This window comes from Megachile rotundata, chromosome 12 (genome assembly GCF_050947335.1).
Source record: "Megachile rotundata isolate GNS110a chromosome 12, iyMegRotu1, whole genome shotgun sequence".
NCBI lineage: Eukaryota > Metazoa > Arthropoda > Insecta > Hymenoptera > Megachilidae > Megachile > Megachile rotundata.
In genome coordinates, this window is record NC_134994.1 from 2,309,381 (window position 1) to 2,333,755 (window position 24,375).

At 30.6% G+C, this 24,375-nt stretch overlaps 1 protein-coding gene across 4 annotated transcripts in view; it reads right to left on the reverse strand.

Annotated features, from left to right (window-relative positions):
- The window catches only part of Sk2 (Sphingosine kinase 2), a 295,374-nt gene that overhangs the window by 110,365 nt on the left and 160,634 nt on the right, over positions 1 to 24,375 (reverse strand). For 3 of the 4 annotated variants that reach the window (XM_076538003.1, XM_076538001.1, XM_076538005.1), the window contains exon 3: positions 3,346 to 3,714. The exons of the other annotated variant lie outside the window; for it this stretch is intronic. In XM_076538003.1, coding sequence (XP_076394118.1) covers positions 3,346 to 3,714 — 369 coding nt within the window. The remainder of the gene's footprint in view (positions 1 to 3,345; positions 3,715 to 24,375) is intronic. 4 annotated transcript variants of the gene reach the window in all.

Sequence of the window (24,375 nt, forward strand, 5' to 3'; positions counted from 1 at the left end):
TTTTTCACAACAAATTAGATAATATATATATGGCATTATTAGATAATTACTTATTATTTAAGTAAAAAATTAAAACAATTAAACATTTACTTACAACACTAACAGTTGACGACGCGTGTCGCGGGGGAGCGGTGCGGTGAAAAGCGAGTACAAGTGGCTGAGAGATAGAATCGGTGCCTAATCCTCGTTAATAGATTCAGAACGATTTTTAAATGTTTTTTTTTCTTTTTTTTTTTTTTTTTTATAAAATAAACAATATTTGCGTATGGAACTAAGGAGCCGTAGCTTCACATCCAAAGAGCCGCATGTGGCACGCGAGCCGCAGGTTGCCGACCCCTGAGCTAGGGTAATTCATAATATTGACCAAGAGTCACGATTTCCTAACAAGCTAGAATTAAAATATCTCCTAAACTAATGATTTTTTTACATAAATAGATTAATACTTTTTTGTAAAGAATATAAAGAAGCATCGGCTGATACAATAAAAAATATATGATTACATTTAAAAAAACATTAATGACCTTCATATGTCCCTTACACGTCCACATACAAAAAAAATGTACCACCAGCATGTGCCCCTCTCAAAACCATTCAACTTCACCTGAAACATTGTTTGCTATAAGTAATAATAATGACGCAAGTCTAGATGGCAAAATGTGGTGACCCACCCTGTATAAATTGCCTTCTACAGTTCGTTAGATTTTTCTTAAATACATTACGCGCACGCGCCTGCTGATACGGATCATGTCGGACGATATTAAACAATCTTTTAAGCATAAATGAGAAACAATTATATTTGCGTTATACATAGCTGTTTATTTTATTAAATTCGTATTGGACATTAAAAAACACTTATTGTTAAAGTTATATGCATTTTACATATCCATTTTGTTAGGTAACAAACAGATTTCATGGTATAAAAGCGGTGTTTTTAGTTAAAACCAGCTCATTTTAAACATCCAGTAGAATTTTGCTATGTATCAGATAATAAACCACTATGGCACATGTATTGTAGCAACTATTACTTGTGATTGGTGGCAAAAGTTGTTACGTCTAAAACATTTTTCTGAGGAACACCAGTATTGCCACGATTATGTTGTCTAACTTATTTAAACTGTTCGTTTAAAAACGATAGAGATGCTAATAAGTAAATGCAATCGTTTAGTCGGAATATGTAACGGAATAATCGTGGAACACTCTAAATTTCATCATAATATTAGCGAAATTATAATAATGTCAGAATCATTGACCCGAAAACAGTAATAATTCCTAAAATTTATTTAACATAATCACAGTACGGAACTTTTATTTTGATATTACTGTCAAAATTGTTTCGTATTAATTTAATAATAACAATCATTTCCGTTTTTTCTTAAATAAAATTATTGAAAATTTTAATATGCAAGGAAAAAAGGATCTATTGCATAACAAAATCAAGAAAATTATAATCCGAAGTGTATGTTTTTAATGACGGAAGTATCTGATGATGATTTTCAAGTAGTGCATAAATAATTATTTAAACATGATAAGCCATTAGGAAGAAGTCGTTGAGTGCAGCTATAGCAAGTGCAAAGGTAACGAAGAATCAGACTACTAGCGATGAGAATTGAATTATGTACTTTGATGAGTCGAATCGTTCGAAAAGGTGAAAATACACAAATTTATCCAATTATGGATTGATTGTATTAGCATTGATGCAACATACAATTTAAAGCCTTGAATAGTATTAACCTATACGTTCGAAGTCATAAGAAGGTTTTAAAAATGGTTACTTTTTGCAAGCATTCAAATATTTTTGAAAAATAACATTTTATTTATTTCAGAAATAACGTTTTATCTACAAAATAAGACCTCAAATACTGTTTATAATCTTTTAATATTAAAAGCAACATCCACACAAAAAAAATTTGTTAAATTGCTCAGAAATACAAACTGTTCTCGATAAAATAAAAAGGACATCCTCTAAAAGCAACTTTCGTTATCGATACGCCTTCACTTACTAAATTTCGCAAAACGTTTGCGTTCCGAACTATTTGTTACAATAAATTCTGTATATGTATAATAACATAAGCTGTACCGTGAATTCTGAAAAACTGTAACGAAACACTTTTCTAAAAACACTAATTATAAGAATGTATACCACTTATAAAGAAAAAATTTTAGATAAAAATATATGCAATATTGAAATATGAAATAATATTAAACTATGCCAGTTAAAATATGAAATAATATTAAAATATGTCAATTAAAATAAATATAATACTAAAATACGCAAAATTGTAGGAGGAAAACATATATGCTACGTCAATAAATTCTGCTTTTTGCCGTTGTTAAGTAAACTGTGATTATTTTTTTAATAATATTACAAACAAGTTTTTTCGTGTACAAAATTTTTTTACGATGTTTTTGGTCAGCTTATATGTACATAAAAACTATGAAACTTTTCATTAAAAAAAATCCTCCTATTTATGGCAGTTTTTGTTAGCCTGTTGCAAAATAAAAGAAAATATGCATCTCTTATTTTTTAGCCCTTTCATTACTTTCCTTGTTAGTTTCATATTATGATCGTAATTATACATTTACTAAAAATATAGTTTTTGTTGGAAAGTACTTTTCATTTCTAAAAGTGTAAACGAGGAGTTCATTTAAAAGCACCGACGGTACTGAACTCGAATGACCTTGAGTATCTCCATAATCATTAGCAAGTCAGAATTTTGTTCCGCTTATCCACAGACATTTGGGCTACATTCCAGACAGACGTATTCTATTCTCGCACCCAGAGAAAGTCCAACGTGTTTGTATCGTAACAAACGTGTTAAGTGAGTTACCTTATTTACCAGAGAAATATTCATAAATGCAACAGAGATAAATAACAATGAATCAATTCAACTTATACTTACGTAAGTAATAATTAAGTAATCAAATTATATCGAATACTAAATTCAATTAATACTAGAATTACCGACGCTAAATGGACACTTACTTTTAAATTGAAAATGTAGTATAAAAATGAATAATTAAATACTAAGGTATCAACTAACATCTACATTCTTCATATTACAAAAATATAAGTCATTTTGACCAAAAGATGGCAACAAAATTTTGTATTATGGAGTATGCAATCTAAAACCACTTATTCTGAGTGGTTAGTAGTTCTAATTTTAAATTTGATAGCGATTATCATAATGTAGCAGGTAATGATAGATACATTAAAACAAATATTATATCTATGCGAGTTTATATAAGCTTTGCTACTTTTTTGTTATTGATAATATTTTTAGAGTGAGTTTATTACGTTGATCGCAGCGTTGATATATCAATGGTAAATGGATTAATTAAACTTACCGGTCTAAATCATCACCACAGCTCCTGGAGTGTGATAACTGCGACTCTTTCGTGTACTCGCTGTAAGCCTTACCATTACCTAAATTTTCAACAGATGGTACTCTATCGCAGGGCAAATAAGATACTTTGCCTCTGTATGTTCTTAAGCCTATCAGCCGGGCGATTGTCCACACAGTGAATCTTTGACCACCAATCGCTCGTAAACGTTCACTTTCAATGTCAATATCGGCCAGCAAACCCCAGCCGACGGACAGAAATGAAAATAGGATTTGATTCCTCGTTTCCACACGCACCAGATCCATACGCGCTTTTTTGAATTTTACGACGGATAAAGCGCTAACAAGAAGTGGGTTGTAATCGTATGGCTCCCTGAAACAATATTTCATACATTTATGTATAAAGACATGAGTGATCGTCGAACAATATGTATATTTTCTACATTTCACTAGTTTTCATGTTTCAACCGTTTGTTAAAAACACAATTTACTATTGAAAATTTTTGTTTGTTAAGTTAAAGGGACGAGCTATCAGTGATTTATTCGAATTTTAGTTCTTAACACTAAAACTACCAAACCGGTCAAAAGACCGCTCCACAAGCTTCTTATCATAAGGTACATATTTTGTTAGAATACATTTCTTGAAATCAGAATTGATTTTCATCAAGATAAAGAATAAATGCGTGTACTAATTTATGTTTCGTCGTTTGTTTATTTATTTTTTAACTTCATTTTTAATTTCAAATTAAGTATACATTATATGCCGGTAGGTTTAGTGTTAAAAACTGTAAAACTTTTCTCGCTGACTAATCAACTATAATATTTTCTATTATATTTGCAAGGTAACTCCGGTTTCACGTCAATTTGTTATCACGTCGATTTTTGAGGAATTTTGTACAATTATTTACAAATCCCATCTAAAAACATTATCGTAATTCCTTGATGACCGTTTTCTACTTCAAGGGTAAACTCAACCTTTGTATTCGAATAATTCTATGTAATTGTTTGTAAATCATAAACGACTGAAGATATTAAAAAATTTGTTAAACGAAAGTTATACTGTTTCTTTAAATCTTCAAATCTCTGTAAAAGATTTAAAAAAAAAAATATCTTTTCAAAAATTAAGTTGTCCATCCTACATTTTTTTAAAACTTTAATGTTATGTTACTATGAATAAAAGTATTCGTTCTTTTTTTTTGAAAATTCAAGTGTGTATTACAGTATACATATAATTAATGTAATTATTCTATATACAATTGTTACTTTAAATTTCGTCTATTTTTTATGTTTACTATTACGTCAATCTACAGTTGCAATTTTGATAATCTTTGATAGAAATCATTTTTACATATTCGTAGTACATTTATATGATTAGAAGACTGCAATATAATTACACATAATGTACGATAGTAGGAAGCAGAAAAGAAAGCATTGGAGAATTATTATAATATACTATAGTAACGGTTGAAAATAGTTTATTCGGTGTATTTATTACAGTAATGAAATTCCTCGAAAAAATGCTTGAATCATAAATATGTTTGCAACAAGCACAACGAAGTGTAGCTAATCTCCTGCATACATCATGCTTATGAATTCCGCTAGCGTGTTTTATGAAACACTAATCTACCGGACTATTATACTGACAATGAGACAGACGATCTTATACATACTTACTTTCGTACCATAAATGTTTAAATAAATTTTGAAATCTACATGAGGATAACTAATTATATACTAAAGATGAACATTTGATGCGTTCAATAAATTTTCCTTTACCTTCGGCATAAAAATCTAGCAGATTCTTAGATAAAAAATAGATAAGATACATTTGCGGAATGCAGAGGTATAATGTATCCAAAAAGTTAGCTATACTCCGTTATATTTGGTGCAAAATTATTAAAAAAATATTTAAATATACGTTTAATTAGATTATGTTGTTAAATAGGTCTAATAAACAATTGTTTCCCTTGTCAGCAATTTATAAGTAACAATCTTAGATAGACTGATGAAATAAAATGTATATTTCTTTAGTCGATGATACAAAATATATAAAAATATTAGGTATGCTATTTCTTGTTCTGGAGCGTACATTAACATTTTTACTAAAATGACACTTGACTAATGTTAGTTTAGAAGTGTGTCATCAACATATTGATACAATAATATTGTGATTTCATGGAAAATTCTGACAAGCACATTGTGAATCGAGAAAATTTGGGAACTACTGTATTAATCGATAGTGAGAAATACCACCGCACAATGTATTTTTACAATTTAGATAAATTAAATATGCAAAACTATTATTTGGTTCATAATATGAATTTACTATTTTTTTAATACGATTTATTTATCAGGTGCGTCAGTCAAAATTAACTGTTCGCAACTATATTATTAAAACGAATAAAGTTACGATATAATAAATTTCATAATATCATAAATTTTAAATTGAAGCGTATTAAAAACTCGAATAACAGTTATTACATTTGAACTGTAGGTATTTCACAAATTAGATTTGCCACATTGTAGTAAGAAGTTAACGAGCTAATTTCACTTACTGTTAGACTTTAATTATGATATGAAATTAAAGATCAATCTCTGGATTATTCTTTCGGTTATTTGGATAACTCCTTAAAAATTTTAATTTTCAGTGCACTCTTGTTACCTTCTATCTTCCATTCTTTGATTACACCGATCTTCCACTGTCTGTTTTCTCATGCATACAATATATGCTTTCGTGCATGTACATTCGAGTAATTCTTATTTCATCAATCAAATTTTATTCTGTATTTTCTCTCTAAAAAGAAAAACAAGGTACTTTTGTATATTTTGCAATAAAGTATTAGAGATCGTTTTCAGCTGATGAATTTTGTTTTTCGAAAGAAACAATGCAATTTTCTTTTTGACATATTACAATTCTAAAACATGTTTGTTTTAAAAGTTAAATTTTCAGCTCCACCTTAGACTATATTCGTTAATGTGAATTATCTCTTTATAAAGTAATTACGTTTTTTCTATCCTTAAAAAACTTACTTTTCACATACTTATACCTATTTTTTAATAATGACGCCAAGCTTTTCACTGATCTGAAACGCATACATTTCATTTCTTATGACTGTTCAAACTATTTAGTGTTTTAAAATTGTCACTTATTGCTTCTAGGATTTCAAAGTCTAATTTGACTGGACTAATAGTAGTGGTTCGTAACCGGTCTTCCGTGAACTTGTTAGAAGTATTCCGCGAACTAATCAAATGATGACAAGTTTTTTATCAACTGTAATTAGTTACAGTTGTTACGAACAGATATGACACTACTTTTAGGTTAATAATAAGTGTTCTGCAATTTAAAAAATTTTAAAGTATTTTATACTACAAGCTGAAAACAGTAATTTTTGTAATTTTAGTGTATGCTTCTGGAAAGTATGATTACTTGTCTTTCAAATAAACATAACAGCATTATCAGAATAGAATATCTGGAGTATTTCACACCCGATACTTTACTTTGTGGGGAATTCCCTACTTAGAAATTTGGAAAACATTTTAGCATTTCTCATTCGAAATTTCCATAATATTTTAAGGCCGCTAAAATATTGCGAAATGTAATCAAGTCCGTCTCACAGTATGTATAACAAAATATTAAGGCGCATGAACAACATTTTAAAAATTTAATTCTAATTACCACCATAATTTTACAAAAAATGGCCACGTACGAGACACAACAAAATCTTGTATTACTCCCTGAAATACTAAAAAGTTGATTAATATATCGATTTATTTCTCGCAGGACATTTTCATACTCAATAAGCAAAAAGATTTGTTCCGAAGAAATTATCACTTGCGCAAGTGAACTGATTCATTCAGTAACGAGTAAAATGGTTAAGGAGCTTCATTTGGAACACAAATGAGCCAAAAACGATTCTCTGAGGTTTACCGTGGATTACTGCCGTGATTTTAGATTGCTTTTTAAAGCATCCTGTCTGAAAGGTAGATTTACGCCGTCCGTAACTGCGATTGGTCTCAAGGGGAGGTAGGTCTACGACGTTTGGGCGCAATATCTTAATCTTAAAGCAAAAAACGTGATTTCCTAACCAATACTCAAATATGCGCAAATGGCTTTTTATTTAAAAATTAATAAATATTAGTAATATCAAATACTTATAAAATCATAACGAAGCTTTTGAAATACTCTTAAATCCTTTTCAAAATGTGCATTCTTATTTTAAAAGATAAATCTTGCTTCATGTACAAGCAAATGTGTTCAATCTAGAAAAGAATAATGCAATTTCACTTTTTTATTGGACTGTAACACGATAGTCAAATACTTCAGTTTTTTTGCATAAAATTCCATTTTCGAATTTAAAATACGTCACGATAATTGTGGATACATATTTTGGGTAAAAATCTCTTACAATTAGTTCAACAAAAATTTTATTTCGACCAAAAGCTGCTTTGTCTTCATAATTTTTTATAGTGCGGCGAAATTTATTAGATCTTTGGTATAATAAGTATTTTTTTTAATGATATAAAATGTTTGCGATAACATCATAGACGTAAATACTTGTACTTTGCAGCCAAAATGTAAAATCGGAACTATGTATGGAGGAACAAATTTAAATTTTTAGGGACCTAAAATGCTTAAAAAAAATATAGCGTCCTTGTACTGTATAACTAATTCAAGATAACAATCGTAGAATAAAATTATATTACTGGAAGTAGATCGCAAGGATTTAATATTTTAAACATAAACATTTAACCTTTATAAGATTTGGAGATTTAAAAGTTTCATACTTCAATGTTTTGGAATTTCGGGATTTTTTAAATTTGGAACATTGAAATTTCAAAATATTGAAATTTTGAAATTTCAGCAATTTTAGATTCTGAAATTTCGAAACTTGGCACTCTTGGAAATGTAAAACTTCGGGATTTCGGAACTTTCGAACTTCGAGATCTTGAGATGTTAGAATTTCGTAACTTTTGAAGTTTGAAATTTTAGAACATTAAGAAATATGGTGCGCGATAAAACTAGCTAAAGCCACGATAACATGGCGAAACTTTCCTCTTCTTAATACCTGAAGCACGTGCTTTATCCTACTTAATGGTTATTTTTTTATTGATATATGTAGCCACACAGAAAATAATTTCTTCCACAAATCTTATAACAACGCATTAACTCTCACGGGTGGCAAAGAGAGCAAGGCAAATTACAAGAACAAAAAATGCAAACTCATTCTAAATCGTGTAAGTTTGTGTAGGGAATAAGAACTGCGATGGTTTATAAAATTATTATATTTAGACACAAGTTCCATATTTTATAACTTTACCCACTTAGCGCCTTTATTAAGTGTGTACTTAAATTGTCTCACAAAAATGAATTGATGACGAGTAATACTCATTAGATACAGAGTATGTATAACTGTTACAACATTGAATTAAACTATAATCAAATACCTCTTTTATTTTTTATGCAGATTAGTTTACTTTTTGCGGTAGTGAAAAGGTATCTTTAAAAGAATATAATTATTGCACATAAACATATAGTAAGTCTACAGATCAAGTGCAACGCGCAAATTCGAATATGTATTTAAAGTTTGAAGTACACACTGTACTATAGATGTAGGTAGAACAAGAATGAGATGTAGAGATTTTGTAGTCGTTACAAAGGATTAACACTATCGAAAACGGTACCGAACACGATTATTCTTGATTTCACAATGACTGACGTCAATGAGGACCAAGTATTGTCGTCAAGAATGAATGGCAGAACTTTTAACGTGGTTCCAATCGACTCTATGTGTCAAAAATGATTGAAAACAACATCAAAACGGTTTCTCATCGATTCGACGACGATCGACGTCAACAACGGCAGGTTTCTGCCGTCAAGTTGCTACCAAAATTTATACAGCAAATTTAAGATGTCGCACGAGTTTATTTTCAAAATTTTAAGTTAAAAGATCTGAAATCGTAGTCTGTAACGTGATTCAGACAAATAAATAATCAGACATACGAACAAATGTAGATCGGGTCGTTCCAGGAACCTCACTACGTTTAACAATTACAAATGTATGTAAATACATACACATTTATACGCATACATACACATATAAACTGATAAGCTATTTGGTTGAGAATCTGAGAAAACAATATGAAACTAGAAAAATCCTGCCGACGCAATGTGAGCGATCTACGTCAGAAGTGTCCTTGAAAGGATACAAATCTTCCTTTTATTGTGGATTCAGATCTGCCAAGTTGATGCTCGTTTACAATTTTATGTGCCAAGACGGGCATCAGACACCAATAATGATCAAAATATGAAAGGATACAAGGAGTATTATAATCTAACGAGACATTTATATAATCGAGATCAGGAAGAATTACATTTTTTATTGCCCGGCACGCCATTTGTTAGCATAAGTTGAAACCTAACATGAATTCGAGGTTCTTTCAGTGATGACCACGAAAAGAAAGAAAAGTATTAAGGAAAAAAAAACCAATTGTTTCGTTCCCACAGCTTTCTTATAATAATTTATATTTTCTATTCGTTCGTTTTATGTTGTTTTCATGTCAAAATATTTTGAATATTTTGAATATCTTGAAATTTATGGATATAGTTTAGTATTCACTAAAATTATATTTTAAATAATCGATAGTTTACGTACGACGAGTGTACTCATCATAACACAAAATACTGTCATTCTTATGTGACGAGTATACTTGTCATAACACAAAATATTGTCATTTCTCCATAACGAGTATTTTCGTCATAAGACAAAATGTAGGCAGTTCTCCATGATGAGTATACACGTTATGATATAAAATATTGTCATTTCTCTATAACGAGTATATCTGTTATAAAACAAAATGTTGCCTTCAGGACGAATATTCTCGCTAATCACAAATAACCGTTTAACTCGTAATCGGTTAACAATGTTTAGGTATACAAATACAAGTTATCTCGTAGCCGGTTAGTAATGTTTTAATAAAAAGTTACGAATACACTTGTCAATTATAGCTAACTGGTTAACCAATGCGATAGAATTAATAGTTTTATTGTAATGTTTCAATGTATCCTTTTCACAATATAATATATTGTGCATTTGTATATTTATTGTGCATTTAGCATATGTATATTTTATTACAGTGTATTATTTTTAACAGTAATACATGCAAATTAGAATTGAACACTTAAAACACAAAAATCGTAATTTTATATTTTTTATTAACAATCGTACATACATAAAAATTCAGCATCTACTGAATATAATGTTTGGTTAAATTGTAATAAAGATTTTTGTTCAATCAGTGACAAAATCATAGAATACTTAACATACACTTATACCTGCCTTTTATTTTATAATATATCGAGTATCGATAACAATGTTGAACTAATTAAATTCATTATCGCACATTAAATAACAATATCTGGATTACAATAATCCGGCCGATCACCAATTAAATTAAATTGACAGGTGAAATAAAATTTTTGCTCAAATTAAAATTAATGTTATATATTACATACTTCAAACATTGTAAAGAATTATTTATTTATTTTATTAACTATTTAGTCAGGCTTTTGAAGCGAATATTTCTTTAATTTGTAATTTAATTTATTTCTCTATTTAATTGGATCCAACTTATTCTTTTGTATAGTATTATGGATATTTAAAAAATCAAAGAAACTGTAATATATGTAATACAACTTTAATTAATAATGCAATACAAGTTGAATATGAATTACCACAAAATTTAAATATCATAAATGAAGTTGAGAATTTCATCAAATTATAAAAATTAAATTTAAATTATTACGAATTTCAAACTTACTAACAATTTCTTTTTGCATAATGCTTATGCAATGATATTTTTCTTTATTGCACAAATACCTTAACCTCATTCGTTGAAAATTGATTTATGATCATTCTGTTTAAAATGCTTTTAAATATTTGTCCACATGTAATTTTTCTATTATTTATTTTTAAATACGAGCCATTTCTTTAAAATAATAAAAGTTCAATTTTGGTAAAAATCAGTTAACAATAATTTTATTTGGCATAGATGTCTTCCTTTTCCGTTAAGATTTTCAGACAATAGCATACAATATTCTTATATATTATTCAAAAGAAGTATAATAATAAAATGTTATTCTGAAAATTTGAAAATGTTATTAGACATAGATGTCTTTTTATAATGATAATAATCTAATCAATGGTATATACTGACTTCGTAAATTAGTTAAAAAAAGTTTAATTGTACAATATTATTCCAAGAATGTTCTTTCTTTTGTAAAGCGGTGTAAAATCATTTATAATACTCAATAATTAAAACAACTTTCCAATCATATTAATTATTAATTATTACAACTTCATTATGTCTTGTTCTTAAAGTTCTTGCAGCTGCTAATAGCCAATGCTTTTAAAACTGTCGAGAATATCAATTCAACCTATTGTATTTATCAAGATATCGCCTTTAAGAAAAAACTGTAACACTCCTTCCTACCCCGATTAGCCGAGCGAAAGAAGATGTTGCGAGAGGAGAGATCGGCCAATGACACACTCGTTGGAATCTGATACACACGAAATTTATTAAATTTTAGTATTTAATACGGATGGTTTATAAATTCTTTGTTTTTATGTCCTGAGCGCTTGAACGTGGCCCCTCGATACTAACGGCAAAATTCTTCGAACGCAAAACCGCTGATGGGAGATTGTGATATCCGCTTTAGACTTGATTTCTGTTATTATACTCCGGAGAGTTTACAAAAACGATTCTGGAATTCGCTAGCTACCGATGTTTATACCCAGACAAGAGTTCGTCACCTAGCGTGGTAAATATATATTCGGCCTTGACAAGGCCGCGGCTATTGACACGCGCGATAAAAACCCCTTTTTACTTTAACACATTGTTTGGAAGTTATTCTAGCTAGGATGCTGGTGCTCAACTCGCGGCGCACTATCGTTAGACTACGCTCTTTAGAGCGTGTGACACAGGAATGTTCAAAATATGATCAGTGGGTTTGTGAGCCACTCAATCACATTTGACATTGGCCACGCCACTGTGGCTATGAGCTAACAGTAAGAGAAGGAATGCACACTCGAGAATCGTGTGGGTTCCGGCCCCTCTGTAACTCACGACACACAAGGGTAACGATAGCTCCAAATCCTCAATTCTAGTTCCGAGTTACGCCAAAAAGAACTTCCAAATTGCAGTAAACTGCCCGAGCTCAGGAGAGAGTGAATAACGAACCTGAGGGTTTCTGGGGCCTGAAGGCTTCGTTATCATCCCTGGCTTTGCTCGTTTGTAATTCGTCTATACGTGAGATGGGAAAGGCACTCGTCTGAGCGAGCGGGTCTCGTTTCTCCGATTTTCAAATTAACAATAACTTGGAAGTTTTCTGTCTATTAGATTTATCACGTCACCTACTTTGCACTCCAAACTGCATTAAAATGCCTGAGCTCAGGAATGGATGAAAAACGAGTTTTTGGGATCTAGGGCCTCAAACACGTTATCACCATTGGCTTCACTTGTACGACATTCGCGAGTACTCAAGATGGGAGAGGCACTTTTTAGAAATAAGTGAGTCTCGGTTCTCGGATCTTTGAATGTACGTAAATCTGGAGTGGTTTCCTAATTGACTCTGATCCCCCGGTTGCAAAATCTCCGATTTTCCAAATCGCGGGAGTAACGCGTAACCGTACCGTGATACAGTTTGGATCAACGACTCCTCAGTTTGAGGCGCGAACAATAACCGCGAGCACCAGCCGTTTTACTGCGTGTTCGATAGTCAGTTTGACTCAAGCTATGTTCCGTTTTTCGTTAGGCGGACCCCCTTGTTAGAATTACGAGTGATCTAGAAGCCGATAGAGATCAGAGTGACGATCGATTTCACGGCTTGCGGGTCGATCGCTCACCTGTTCCCTGGCGGGGATAACACGCATGCGCTATTTGGACGCGTGACGAAATAGTTTGCCTACTCGCTCTCTACCCCACCCCGCAATCCTCGAACTATGAATCGCTAATATGTGAGCGTGCTTTGTACGGTTACAAAACTAATTTTATTATGTAGTCCGCTGTATAATATTCTTTATTTGTTCCTCTTAATACTTTCACATTATCGATATATGTATATAAAATTATAGGTTTTCACGTCATGTATCATTTGAAATAAATTACACTTTCCTACGTTTTCACATTCTGTTATATTTAATCCAAGATTTACGACGGACCACATATTTAAATTAAAATTTAACTATAAAAATAAATAAATAATGGACAATGCGTAAACTAGCTTGTACAATTCTTTATTTCGGTAATAGCCAATATACAAAAGCGTCTTAATAATATCAGTAATTTAAAATAAGAAATCTAAGTCCGTCATTTTGTCGCCTTCCGTAAATCTAGTGTTAAAATACATTGCGTTCGTTGACAAACACTTCCTTTTCTTACTACTTAACAAAAACACAACATCATAGACAAGATAACGATGTTATTGATCACATGAGATTAGATGTCAAGATGTTTTATTCCGTTCAGCCTTGTTTTGCAAACATTAACACACTTTGACTAAAAAACCGTCATTTTTTTCAAAAATTTGATTAATTATTATAACATAGTAAAGTTTAACAGGTTTATAGTTTTAAAAATATTATCCAAATTTTATAGTTAATTCGAACGAAAATCGTTAAATATCTCAATGTATAAATAAATGGACTTATGCATTATTTAAAGGAAAAAGGCTCATATATTAAAGCAACGTATTAAAAGCTTATTTGAAAATGATATAATTGAATTTGTAATTTCAACACGCATCGTATTTCTTTAACAATCTTATTTATATTAAACAATAAAATTGTTTTCGTTTATATCATAAATACTTTACCCGAATTCATAGACATTTTACCAATAGCTACTTGTATGATTTAAAACAAAATGGCTCATATATTCGCAATCTTTGTTTAAATTTTTAGCTTTGTTAACTTGTTTCACAAGCTATTTTTATATTTCATTGACGTTTGTTGCCCTGCATTCCATTACAATGGTTCCATTTGCTAATTCGAGAAACAAAATACCGCTGTCTTCACTTTACTCGCTGTAAACACTTTAGTGGAACAATCACTCGTTTAACTATCACGTGTCATTGTGCGACAGTTGACGTTATCATGTCCAACTTCATAATCTATTTTTTGTCCAACTGTAATGATTTATTGAATCTGTATAGCCTATATCACTTCAGGGATAATAAGGAAATAAATATTGAAGATTTATAAAAATTGATCAGGTAGTCTTTAAAATTATCATCTACTAACAACGAAACTTACATTATCTTCTTATACAGCCGTATGAAGTAAATATGTTAAAATTAGTAATAGATGTATGAGGTTGACAAATGTAAGAAATTTGTATTTTTATTATATTGGTGTCACGAGCAAATTGCAATCTATAAGCAACTTCGAGGCAAAATAAATGACTGTAATATGACATACATTTGAGTTTTACATCCATTAAGACAAATTCTAAATCTTTTAAGCTGAAATTAAATAAAACTTAAATATAATTAAAACCTTGACACTTTATGATACCAGAATAATTTATTATGATTATTTCCTTTTTTGGGAGCGAACGAAACGCTAAAGGAACTATCTTTGCAATGACTGTTTCTAGATTTATATACGCGACATTAGGTATCAGTATCAATTATCAATAATGTGAATTGTTTTTGGTTATGGAAGATAAGAAGAATTAAGATTGAGTACGATAGAAGAAGACAAGATATATTTACACAAGTTACACAATGCTTTATTTACCTACTTTCGCATTTATACGGATTTTAAAATAACGAATTTAAACTGAAAAATTGACAAGAGTGAACACTAACAATATCAATATAAGAATATTAAAGCGTAACTTCTTCAAGCATCCTTACACATATGTGGACATTTACTTTGTTTTCAGACTTATGAATGGAAGATCACTACGTGGATATTGCCACTGTTTTTGAATATTAAAAATTTTGTCAAGATTTTTCTATAAAACTATTACGAATTTAAAGCGAGTAAAACACAAATACATAAAAAAATCAAATCATGTCATTTTCTAACCTCAAGAGTATCGGCCCTGAAGAAATTAACAGATTAAACCCGATTTGGGATATACATATATGTTTAACGATAATTTCGATTTACACATTGTTTGAAAAATTCTGTCTTCAGTGTAAATCGGGAGATGCGATATACAGATTTGGATTAACATGTAATTCAAGTATTTTTAACTTTGGTAAACTTATTTAAGACTAGAATTTCTCTATTTGCCATATATTTTTACAACAGTTTTATTAAAAACATTTTTATAATAAAATTACAATATTAATATATTTATTAACATCGTTATTACTAATATTCATTTGTATTAATATTTATTATTATGTTACTAAATATTTTTAATTTATACTTAAATGAATATTATATTTTACATATTAGTTCGTCAGTCTATGAGAATATGTATAAATTCTTTATTTTTCATATTCCGTTTTGCAAAGATTTCTGAATAGATAAATAAAATGGCTATTTTTATTTCGCGCGTGTTTATGACGTACTTATACAACTTTACATAATTGCTTAGATTATGAACGTAAATATGAACAGCGCCATACCTTATCTCGCACTACGATTCTGGCGAACTTTGTTCTAATTATCCGTAACAATTATCAATAACGGACTGTTTTTTAGTTATGATTTTTAGTTGTGAATAATAACGACAATTGCACATATTTGATCAATCAATATAAAATTTTGGTTATCGACAGCCAAAATAAAATTCTCGTCATCAATATTGGTAATTCGTAACTAAATATGATTTCCCTCTGGTAATGTATAGTCACGAATAAATTCCATCGCCAATAACTGTTGATAGCCACAACATGTTCAATTATTTGTAATGATCATTAATAATTGGAACAGTTACAAATAATTAATTCATAATTAGTTCACTTTTCACATATTATATAATATTTAATGATGATTACTTTCCATTTCAATGTAATAATTGTTCTTTCCATCTCTAAAACATAAATTATTTGTCTTCAATATAAAGAGATATAACTTTGAGATATGCTATCGTTTTGTCACTGACTGTATTTATTTAACACTGCTATTTCCAATATATCTATTCAAAAAAAGATAAAAATACGTATTCTATTTTTAAAAACATGCGAAATTTACATTCAAGCAAATAAAAACCATTCTAAAAATAATTAAAATTCTTCCACCCAGTAAAAATTTAATAATACAATTATATACAATAATTTAATATGCATATATTATTAATACATATATTACATATTAAACAATTAATAATCATTTTGTCTATCTAAAATTTTATTTTTCTGTAATTGGGTATAAACTGTAATTTGTAAATTAATTATATATTTACATGTTTATAAATATTTTTATATTCTAGATAAATATACAATAACTTGCTAGAATATTGAAGTAAAATATTAATAGTTAGTCATTTATATATTAATATTAATATAAATTTTAATATACGTGTTAATATTAATACAAATACATGAAATCTCAAATCGAAAGAAAGAATTGTTAAAATTTTTTTGAGATTTTGAACTTCTGTAAGAATGGAATCACATGCTTAATCAAGAGCAAAAATCTGGTTTCCGTAGGAAAAATATGGTAACTCAGGGAGAAGAGAACTTTTACTCGTTCATTTCCAGGAATTCCTTGAGGATCTGAAAATTTGAGAATCGGATAATTATTTAAAGACATAGGAATACGCAAATTTTGGGACAAGAAAGTCTAGGAATTTCGGGACACCGGAATTAAGGGGTCTAGGGATATTGAAACTTCGAGATTTGAGGAATTAACGATTTAAGAATCGAGGAACTTAAAGGCTTAAAAATTTAAAGAACCAGGAATTTGGTAGCACAAGTATTTGGAGACTGTGGAATTATGGAATCTAGGTACATACAAATTTAAGGATTTAAAGATTTAGAAACTTGGGGATTTAGGTACGTTTGGATCCAGATATTTGGAGAGCCAAGTGTCTATATCAAAGTATCTACATTGTATAATAATACTAGAAATATAAATACTATAAGCTATGAAAACTTGTTTTACTTTAGCTGCTGTCTTATCTATTATGTGTAACTTGATACGCTCCTTATGAAATATTATGAAATAACAGAAATATTTCAAGCATTGTTAAGGTTCAGTATCAAAACATGTTAACATTACCATGTTTAAACAAGAATTTTCCTGTGTTGTATAACATCTGCACCGTCATTCGTTATTAACGAGATATTCAAGACACCTATATGTACATACATGTAGAGATACCTATGCCTTACCAAAACCTTACTGATATTATTCTAAGGATCAGAATTTTGTTCCTATTTGATACATTATATGTACAAACCGTTAAATTTTTGTTTTATTGCAAATACACTTTCTATTCGTATTAAGTAAACATACACTTTGTTTAAGGTTGCATACTTTCATGAACTTCATCGCTCTTTTTAACCGACTTCGAAAAAGGAGGAGGTTACTCAATTCGATCAGTATATTTTTTTTTTCTTTTTTTTTTCCTATGTGTGCCCGCCGATTACGCCTAGCTGGATGGACCGATCGGAACGAAACCTTTTGCATCTGGTAGGTTCTGACTCCCCATTGGTACCATTACCAAAAATTTTTTCATTTTTTAATTGCAAAGTATTGTTATTGCAAAAAACCGGCAACTTTTGAAATAAACTTTTCTCGATTTTAGTGCACTTTTGATATCTTATCACGGATATGATTCTGAACAATTTTGTTCATATACAAATTTCGCGGAAAGCTTTAGTTTTCGAGATATTAACGAAAAATTGTTGAAAAGTTTTGAAATCAACTTTGGACGATTTTAATGTCCTTTTAATATGTTATCAGGGGCACGATTCTGAACAACTTTTTCCTTATCCGCAATTAAGGGGAAGTTTTAGTTTTCGAGTTATTAGCGAAAAACTATTGGTACTAATATATTGAATTCTACGTATGCCTCCGTGTCTCTGGTGGTGTATGAGTCAACATGCAGTCGCCGATTTTCTACTGTTCCTACAAACACGTCTTGTGGTCCGATAAAAAGCGTGAAATAAAATAATTTTAAGAAAAAAAAATACGCCGACTTCGAAATGCACTAAAAAGTATAAAATAATTTCTATTTCCTAATGAAGTAATTTCTATTTCATTCAATCATACAATTACGTAACAGATATGAATGAAACCTATTTACTCGTTAGGTAGTATATTAAATACATTTCAACCTTTTCGGAGGCGGCGCATAATTAAAAGATTTTCTTGAACATGTCAACCTTTGGACAGCCGAACGTAGGCAAAACTTTTGAATGATTGAATGAAATAGAAATTACTTCATTAGGAAATAGAAATTATTTTATACTTTTTAGTGCATTTCGAAGTCGGCGTATTTTTTTTCTTAAAATTATTTTATTGCAATTTTAAGTGGGTACTTGAGACTATATGGACGTCTCCACAACTTAACGTTCTTAAGTATTGTTAACAACCTTCTAACAGGCAAAAGAGCACGTCATTCTAATGGTATTATATCTTTCCTTAAAGAAGTTTATTTCCTTCATTCTAAATTGTGCACCCCTGCGGTATATAGTGTCTACGAAGTCCTTGTGTAGCCAGCGCAGCTCGATCATTCAGCAGTCTCGCAGTGTACCCCATTGCCGAGTTCCTTTCAAGGATCCAAATCACTCAAATGATTAGGTCACCCTATTAACAAACAATATCTACAACCTTAGAGTGAGAACTAAAGGTCTCGCGACCCTATTTGCTGAGTCGTCTCACCAATCAGTGAGTTTCATCATGAAAGGGCCTTTATGTTAACGCCTTCACGACCTGACCTTCCACCATTCCTTTCTTGTCTTGCAGTTTTTGGGCAACTCGTCAGTCATAAACAATCTCTAGTGGCGTACACGCACCTTTACGGACCATCGTATCATTCAGTATAAAAGATTTAATTATCATTCAAGACACGAGGGTATATTCGTAACAAGTGGGGCGGATAACACAGCTTCTGCTGATCTGGTCACCTTTGAGAAAATCTATCAGCCACGTCGAATGTACAAGATGCATCCATTACAAATCCACAATATAACTTTAACATTTGTAGCAAGTGGGGCGGATAGCGCTGCTTCCGTTCATCTGATCATCTTTGAGAAGATCTGTGAGTCACGTCGAATGCACAAACTGATTCCACAACAAACTCATCACTAGACTGACTTCGCCACGAATCCACAATCACACTGCTTCCACTACATAAAAGAAACCTATCAACTTGTGGGATGATAATGTACAACCTTCGTTGACCTGGACACACCAGTGTGAAGGACTCTGAGCCACTATATAATCCTGTTTTATAACAATAATTTAACATATAATCTCCATCACGGTAACAAGTTGTGGAGACGCAATGGGTCGAAGATTTACAAGCTTCGAGAACAGCCGAGGGAAAGGTCTTATTTACACATCGCGTGAACAGGAATATGGTATTTATATTTTTATATTAAACATATTGTTAATATTGTGATTTTGCCCGAAGAAATAACAATTAAAATAATAACACAAATATTATCGCGTTTTATTATGCTGTCGCTTTTGTAGCGTGCTGTTAACAACGCTCGTGGAGCAAAAGAGTGAATTTTACCTGTTTGAACAATTCGTTTTTATGTAACTATATCAAATGAATACTTGGATTCATGTGGAATGCTATCTACAGGTCAACATCTTTTGATTATTCAATTAACTAATTAGAAAGATTAGAGTTACAATTAACCATTATTCAGAAAAATATGAAAAGTAATATCTTAATAATTGACAGAGTTTGGCGTGCAGTGGAGTAAAACAATCACTCGTTTAGAACACAATCAATTGAATATATTGAAAATTTAATTATATCAGGTCATCCCATAAGTCGTGTCGTTTTTTAGCGCTAGGTTTAATTAGAAAATAATAACACTTACATTTGTCTTTAATCATTTATGTATTGGCCATCGTTTTCAATGACTTCCTCCCATCTTTCCATCAACTGTTTGATCCCATTTTCGAGAAATTGTTCTGGTTTTGAATTAAAAAACTGAGTCACTGCCAATTTAACATGTTCTGTATCGTTAAAATTTTTCACTTGGTGCAAGGTCCGGTGAGTATGGTGGGTGGGGTACAAGTTCCCAATTATAATTCTTTATTTTTTATAATGTTGTTTTTGCTGTGTGCGGTCCAGCGTTGTCGTGAAGCAATAAAACTCCTTTCCTATTCACTAGTGATGGTCTTTTTTCGCATAAAGCTGCGCGCAATCGTTCAAGTTGTTGACAGTATAGATCGGCTGTTACTGTTTCATTACGTTGTAAAAATTCAAAATGAATTACACCCCTGATGTCCCACCAAACGCTTAATAAAATTTTCTTAGGATGAAGATCCGCTTTGGGACATGGTATTGGGTTCTGTCCCGGTGACAACCACTGACTTTTACATTTTGGGTTCTTGTATAAAACCCATTTTTCATCGGAAGTAACAATTCTATCAAGAAATGAACAAGAGGTCTGCCGCTCTCGTAATGAAGGACAAATGTTTATTCGCTGCATGCGGTTCATTTCCGATAATTCGTGCGGAACCCATTTCCCGAGCTTTGATAAGTTTCCCATTTCCTATAAATGTCTATGTACAGTACTGCTGCTACTGTGCATTCTTTCAGCTATTTCTTCTACTGTTAAACTGGGTTCTGCTTCAATTAAAGCTGTTAAACTTTTCATGTCAAACTTTGCTGCTCGACTGGACCGTGGCTTGTCGGAAAGGTCAAAAATCCCATTTCTGAATTTCGAAAACCACCTTTGACACTTTCGTACACTTACAGCACTTTTCCCATACACGTCACAAATTCATACAGCATGTAATGCTGAAAATGAATTTCGTTAACATTCATTGTTTCCATTCTTTTTATATAGAAAATATCATTCAGAATACTTCGGATGCACGTTTTAGACTGAAGAAAGGGTACCTCTTAAAAGGCCCAGAGAGAAGTTTTCGTAAACATTTCGTCCAAACAAGATGTTTATATAAACCGCGCGAAAAGGCGACACGACTTATGGGATGACCTGATACATAATAAAACGCACGAGCGCGTCTGAGCTCAATCAGGACATTTTGCGAACTGCAGAAAAAGGCACAAGATGTGAAACAAAAGAAACGAAAAATAAATGCGCACTCTTTCCATAGATTGGAGAACACATATAGATCTCATTCTAACAATAATGTAAAAAGTTTAATTTTTTAGTAAATTAACTATTGCGTAAATAATTATGTTTTTGAATTATTTAATTATTGCGCAATTAAAGAAGAAATTAATAATTTTGCAATCGGCGAATATTATAAAGAATCAATTTGATAAGTTATTTCAGAATGTTTCGTTGTGTAACGAATAACGTGATAAGATAATTAAGTCCTTGATTAATGTCACGCGTTTTTCTAATATGTTGCCAAAGGATTCAAAAATTTTCAATAATTAGTTAAAAATGCTTTACAAAGTTAACATGGTTTGAATTTATAACACTGAAAAGTAAGAAATACTCAAGGAAATATTACTTAACTATTTGAACGTTATACTGAAACTATATCTTTGCGCAGATTGGCTATTATGTCATGGGATAATAAAGATTTTACAACGTTCGGTAATTAGAAAAAATCGACTCTCGAAGCACTGTATTTGAAGCGCTATTTTACGAATGATTAACACGACCCTAAATAATAACAGAACAATGCTCGTTTATCGAAGAAAATAATTAAACCAATACTAAGAAAACTATTTTGAATTAAAATAGCCAACTAAATGCACTTGTTAGAACAGCTACTCATTTATTTGACACTACAATTAAGTAATCAATTGTCCTCTTCATCAGAACATGGATTTCCAGCTAAAACCAGATAGCTTAATTGGGGTGTCTGCTGTCACTGGCTACTAAACGACCCAACGCTCCAAGAATTTGTTGGTCGATCAAATATCCAATAGGGTTATAAATGAAGAGCGACTAATCGTAATGTGTGAAAATGCTACTCAAAATAACAGGCTTCAAAGATCAAGTCGCTTAAATGATGAGAGACTGTTGTACGCATACTATTAAACGACCCAGAGGAACTTTGAGAATCTGATGGTGAATTAATCCGAGAAAAATAACAATTTTTATAACAGTGGATAGAGAAGCATTCGTTTAACATCTGAGAAGCTATATACGGCACTACCCAAAATTATGAAGTTTCAGAGATAAGATTGCTTGAACGGCAAGCTTGCTATTCACTCACTACTAAACAATCCAACGATTTGAGTATCTAAGCGGTCAGTATATGACGTTCCAGTTAACACTTAAGAGTCTTTTTGGCTTCTTCCAGCAAAAACTGTTCTGTTGTTCTTTTATTTATTTCCTAAAAGATCCTGCTCGTATTGTGTCGAAAATTGTTCTGCGTCTGCAGTTTCCATTGCGCGCTCTTGGATAGCTCGCCGAACCTAGATTTCTCGCGCCGAAAACTTATGTTCAACTTAAAATGCCTTTATTTAATCAAGATAATATACTAGAAACGATATTTGTTGATTTACAAAAAATATTTGTGGATTTATAATAAATTAATATTTAATAGTTTCGCAGTTAAATGGTAATTTATAATAACTCAATTCGGAGTATATTCTCTGACCTATTATAATGATAGCGCGCATTAACCGGCGACCTAGGTTAAGCGTTGCTTTGGTGCACGTGCTACTTTAAAATATTACGTGTAATGTTTTACATGTGATTTTAAATTCTTTAACCAGTTAAGTGTGTTTGACTACTATATCTGTCATGGAGATGTGACAGAATTTTGTGTCATGACGACTATATCCGTCATGCGCAAAAATTTTGCTACAATTTGATATTTAAATTGTAATTTTGGCGAAAACTAAATTATATTCGTAAATTGTAATATGCTTAAAATATTTAGAGGTCAACACGAAATGAAATAAATAAATATAAAGTGTAAATGATTTGAGATGGATTCATAAATTCTTGAAACCTAACTCGTCTTCGCTTGATTATCGCGACACACACTGGTGCGTACTTTGCAAAAAGTTTACAAGGGAATACATAAATTCAACTACCAATAATATAAATTGATTTATTGCTAATCAATTCTATACAATTTAATTCGTTAAGTAGTAATGTAACAATTTTAATATTTCAAGAATTAGAAAAAGTATGATATTTTATTATATATATTACCTGAGTACGTATGATATTTGAACTCTCAAACTATTCTTTATGACAATGTCGATATTTGTTATGAGTGCGATCGGTAATTAAGTGAAAAAAAAGAACAAAGTAATGAATTTTTCATTAATTAACATTAAAATTCTTCCGGAATGTTACACATTTCATACAACCAACTTATAATAAAGACAAAATACAATTTTTTAAAATCCAAAGTGAAAGATAGGAATATAAAATGTAACATAATTATAAAAAATATAATAGCGTTATTTATAACTATAAAGGCATAGATGATATTTCTAATAGTAATTCACTAACATTGTTATCATAGTAATTATTATTACTAGTATTATTATTAAGTAATACTATTAGAAATTTAATAATTTTCTAGTATGTTTTAAGTTTTGTTCTAAATAAAAATATCCATTTTATGTTAACCTTCTCTTATATATATGTATTTATATTCGAAACAAGTAGGTGAAAATTTTCGTTTTATTAAAATAAAATAATTTTAAGAAAAAAAGGTTGAAATGTATTTAATATACTACCTAACGAGTAAATAGGTTTCATTCATATCTGTTACGTAATTGTATGATTGAATGAAATAGAAATTACTTCATTAGGAAATAGAAATTATTTTATACTTTTAGTGCATTTCGAAGTCGGCGTATTTTTTTTCTTAAAATTATTTTATTTCAATTATTTTTTTTGTCTGCGTAAATGCCATGAACATAATTAAGTAAAAGA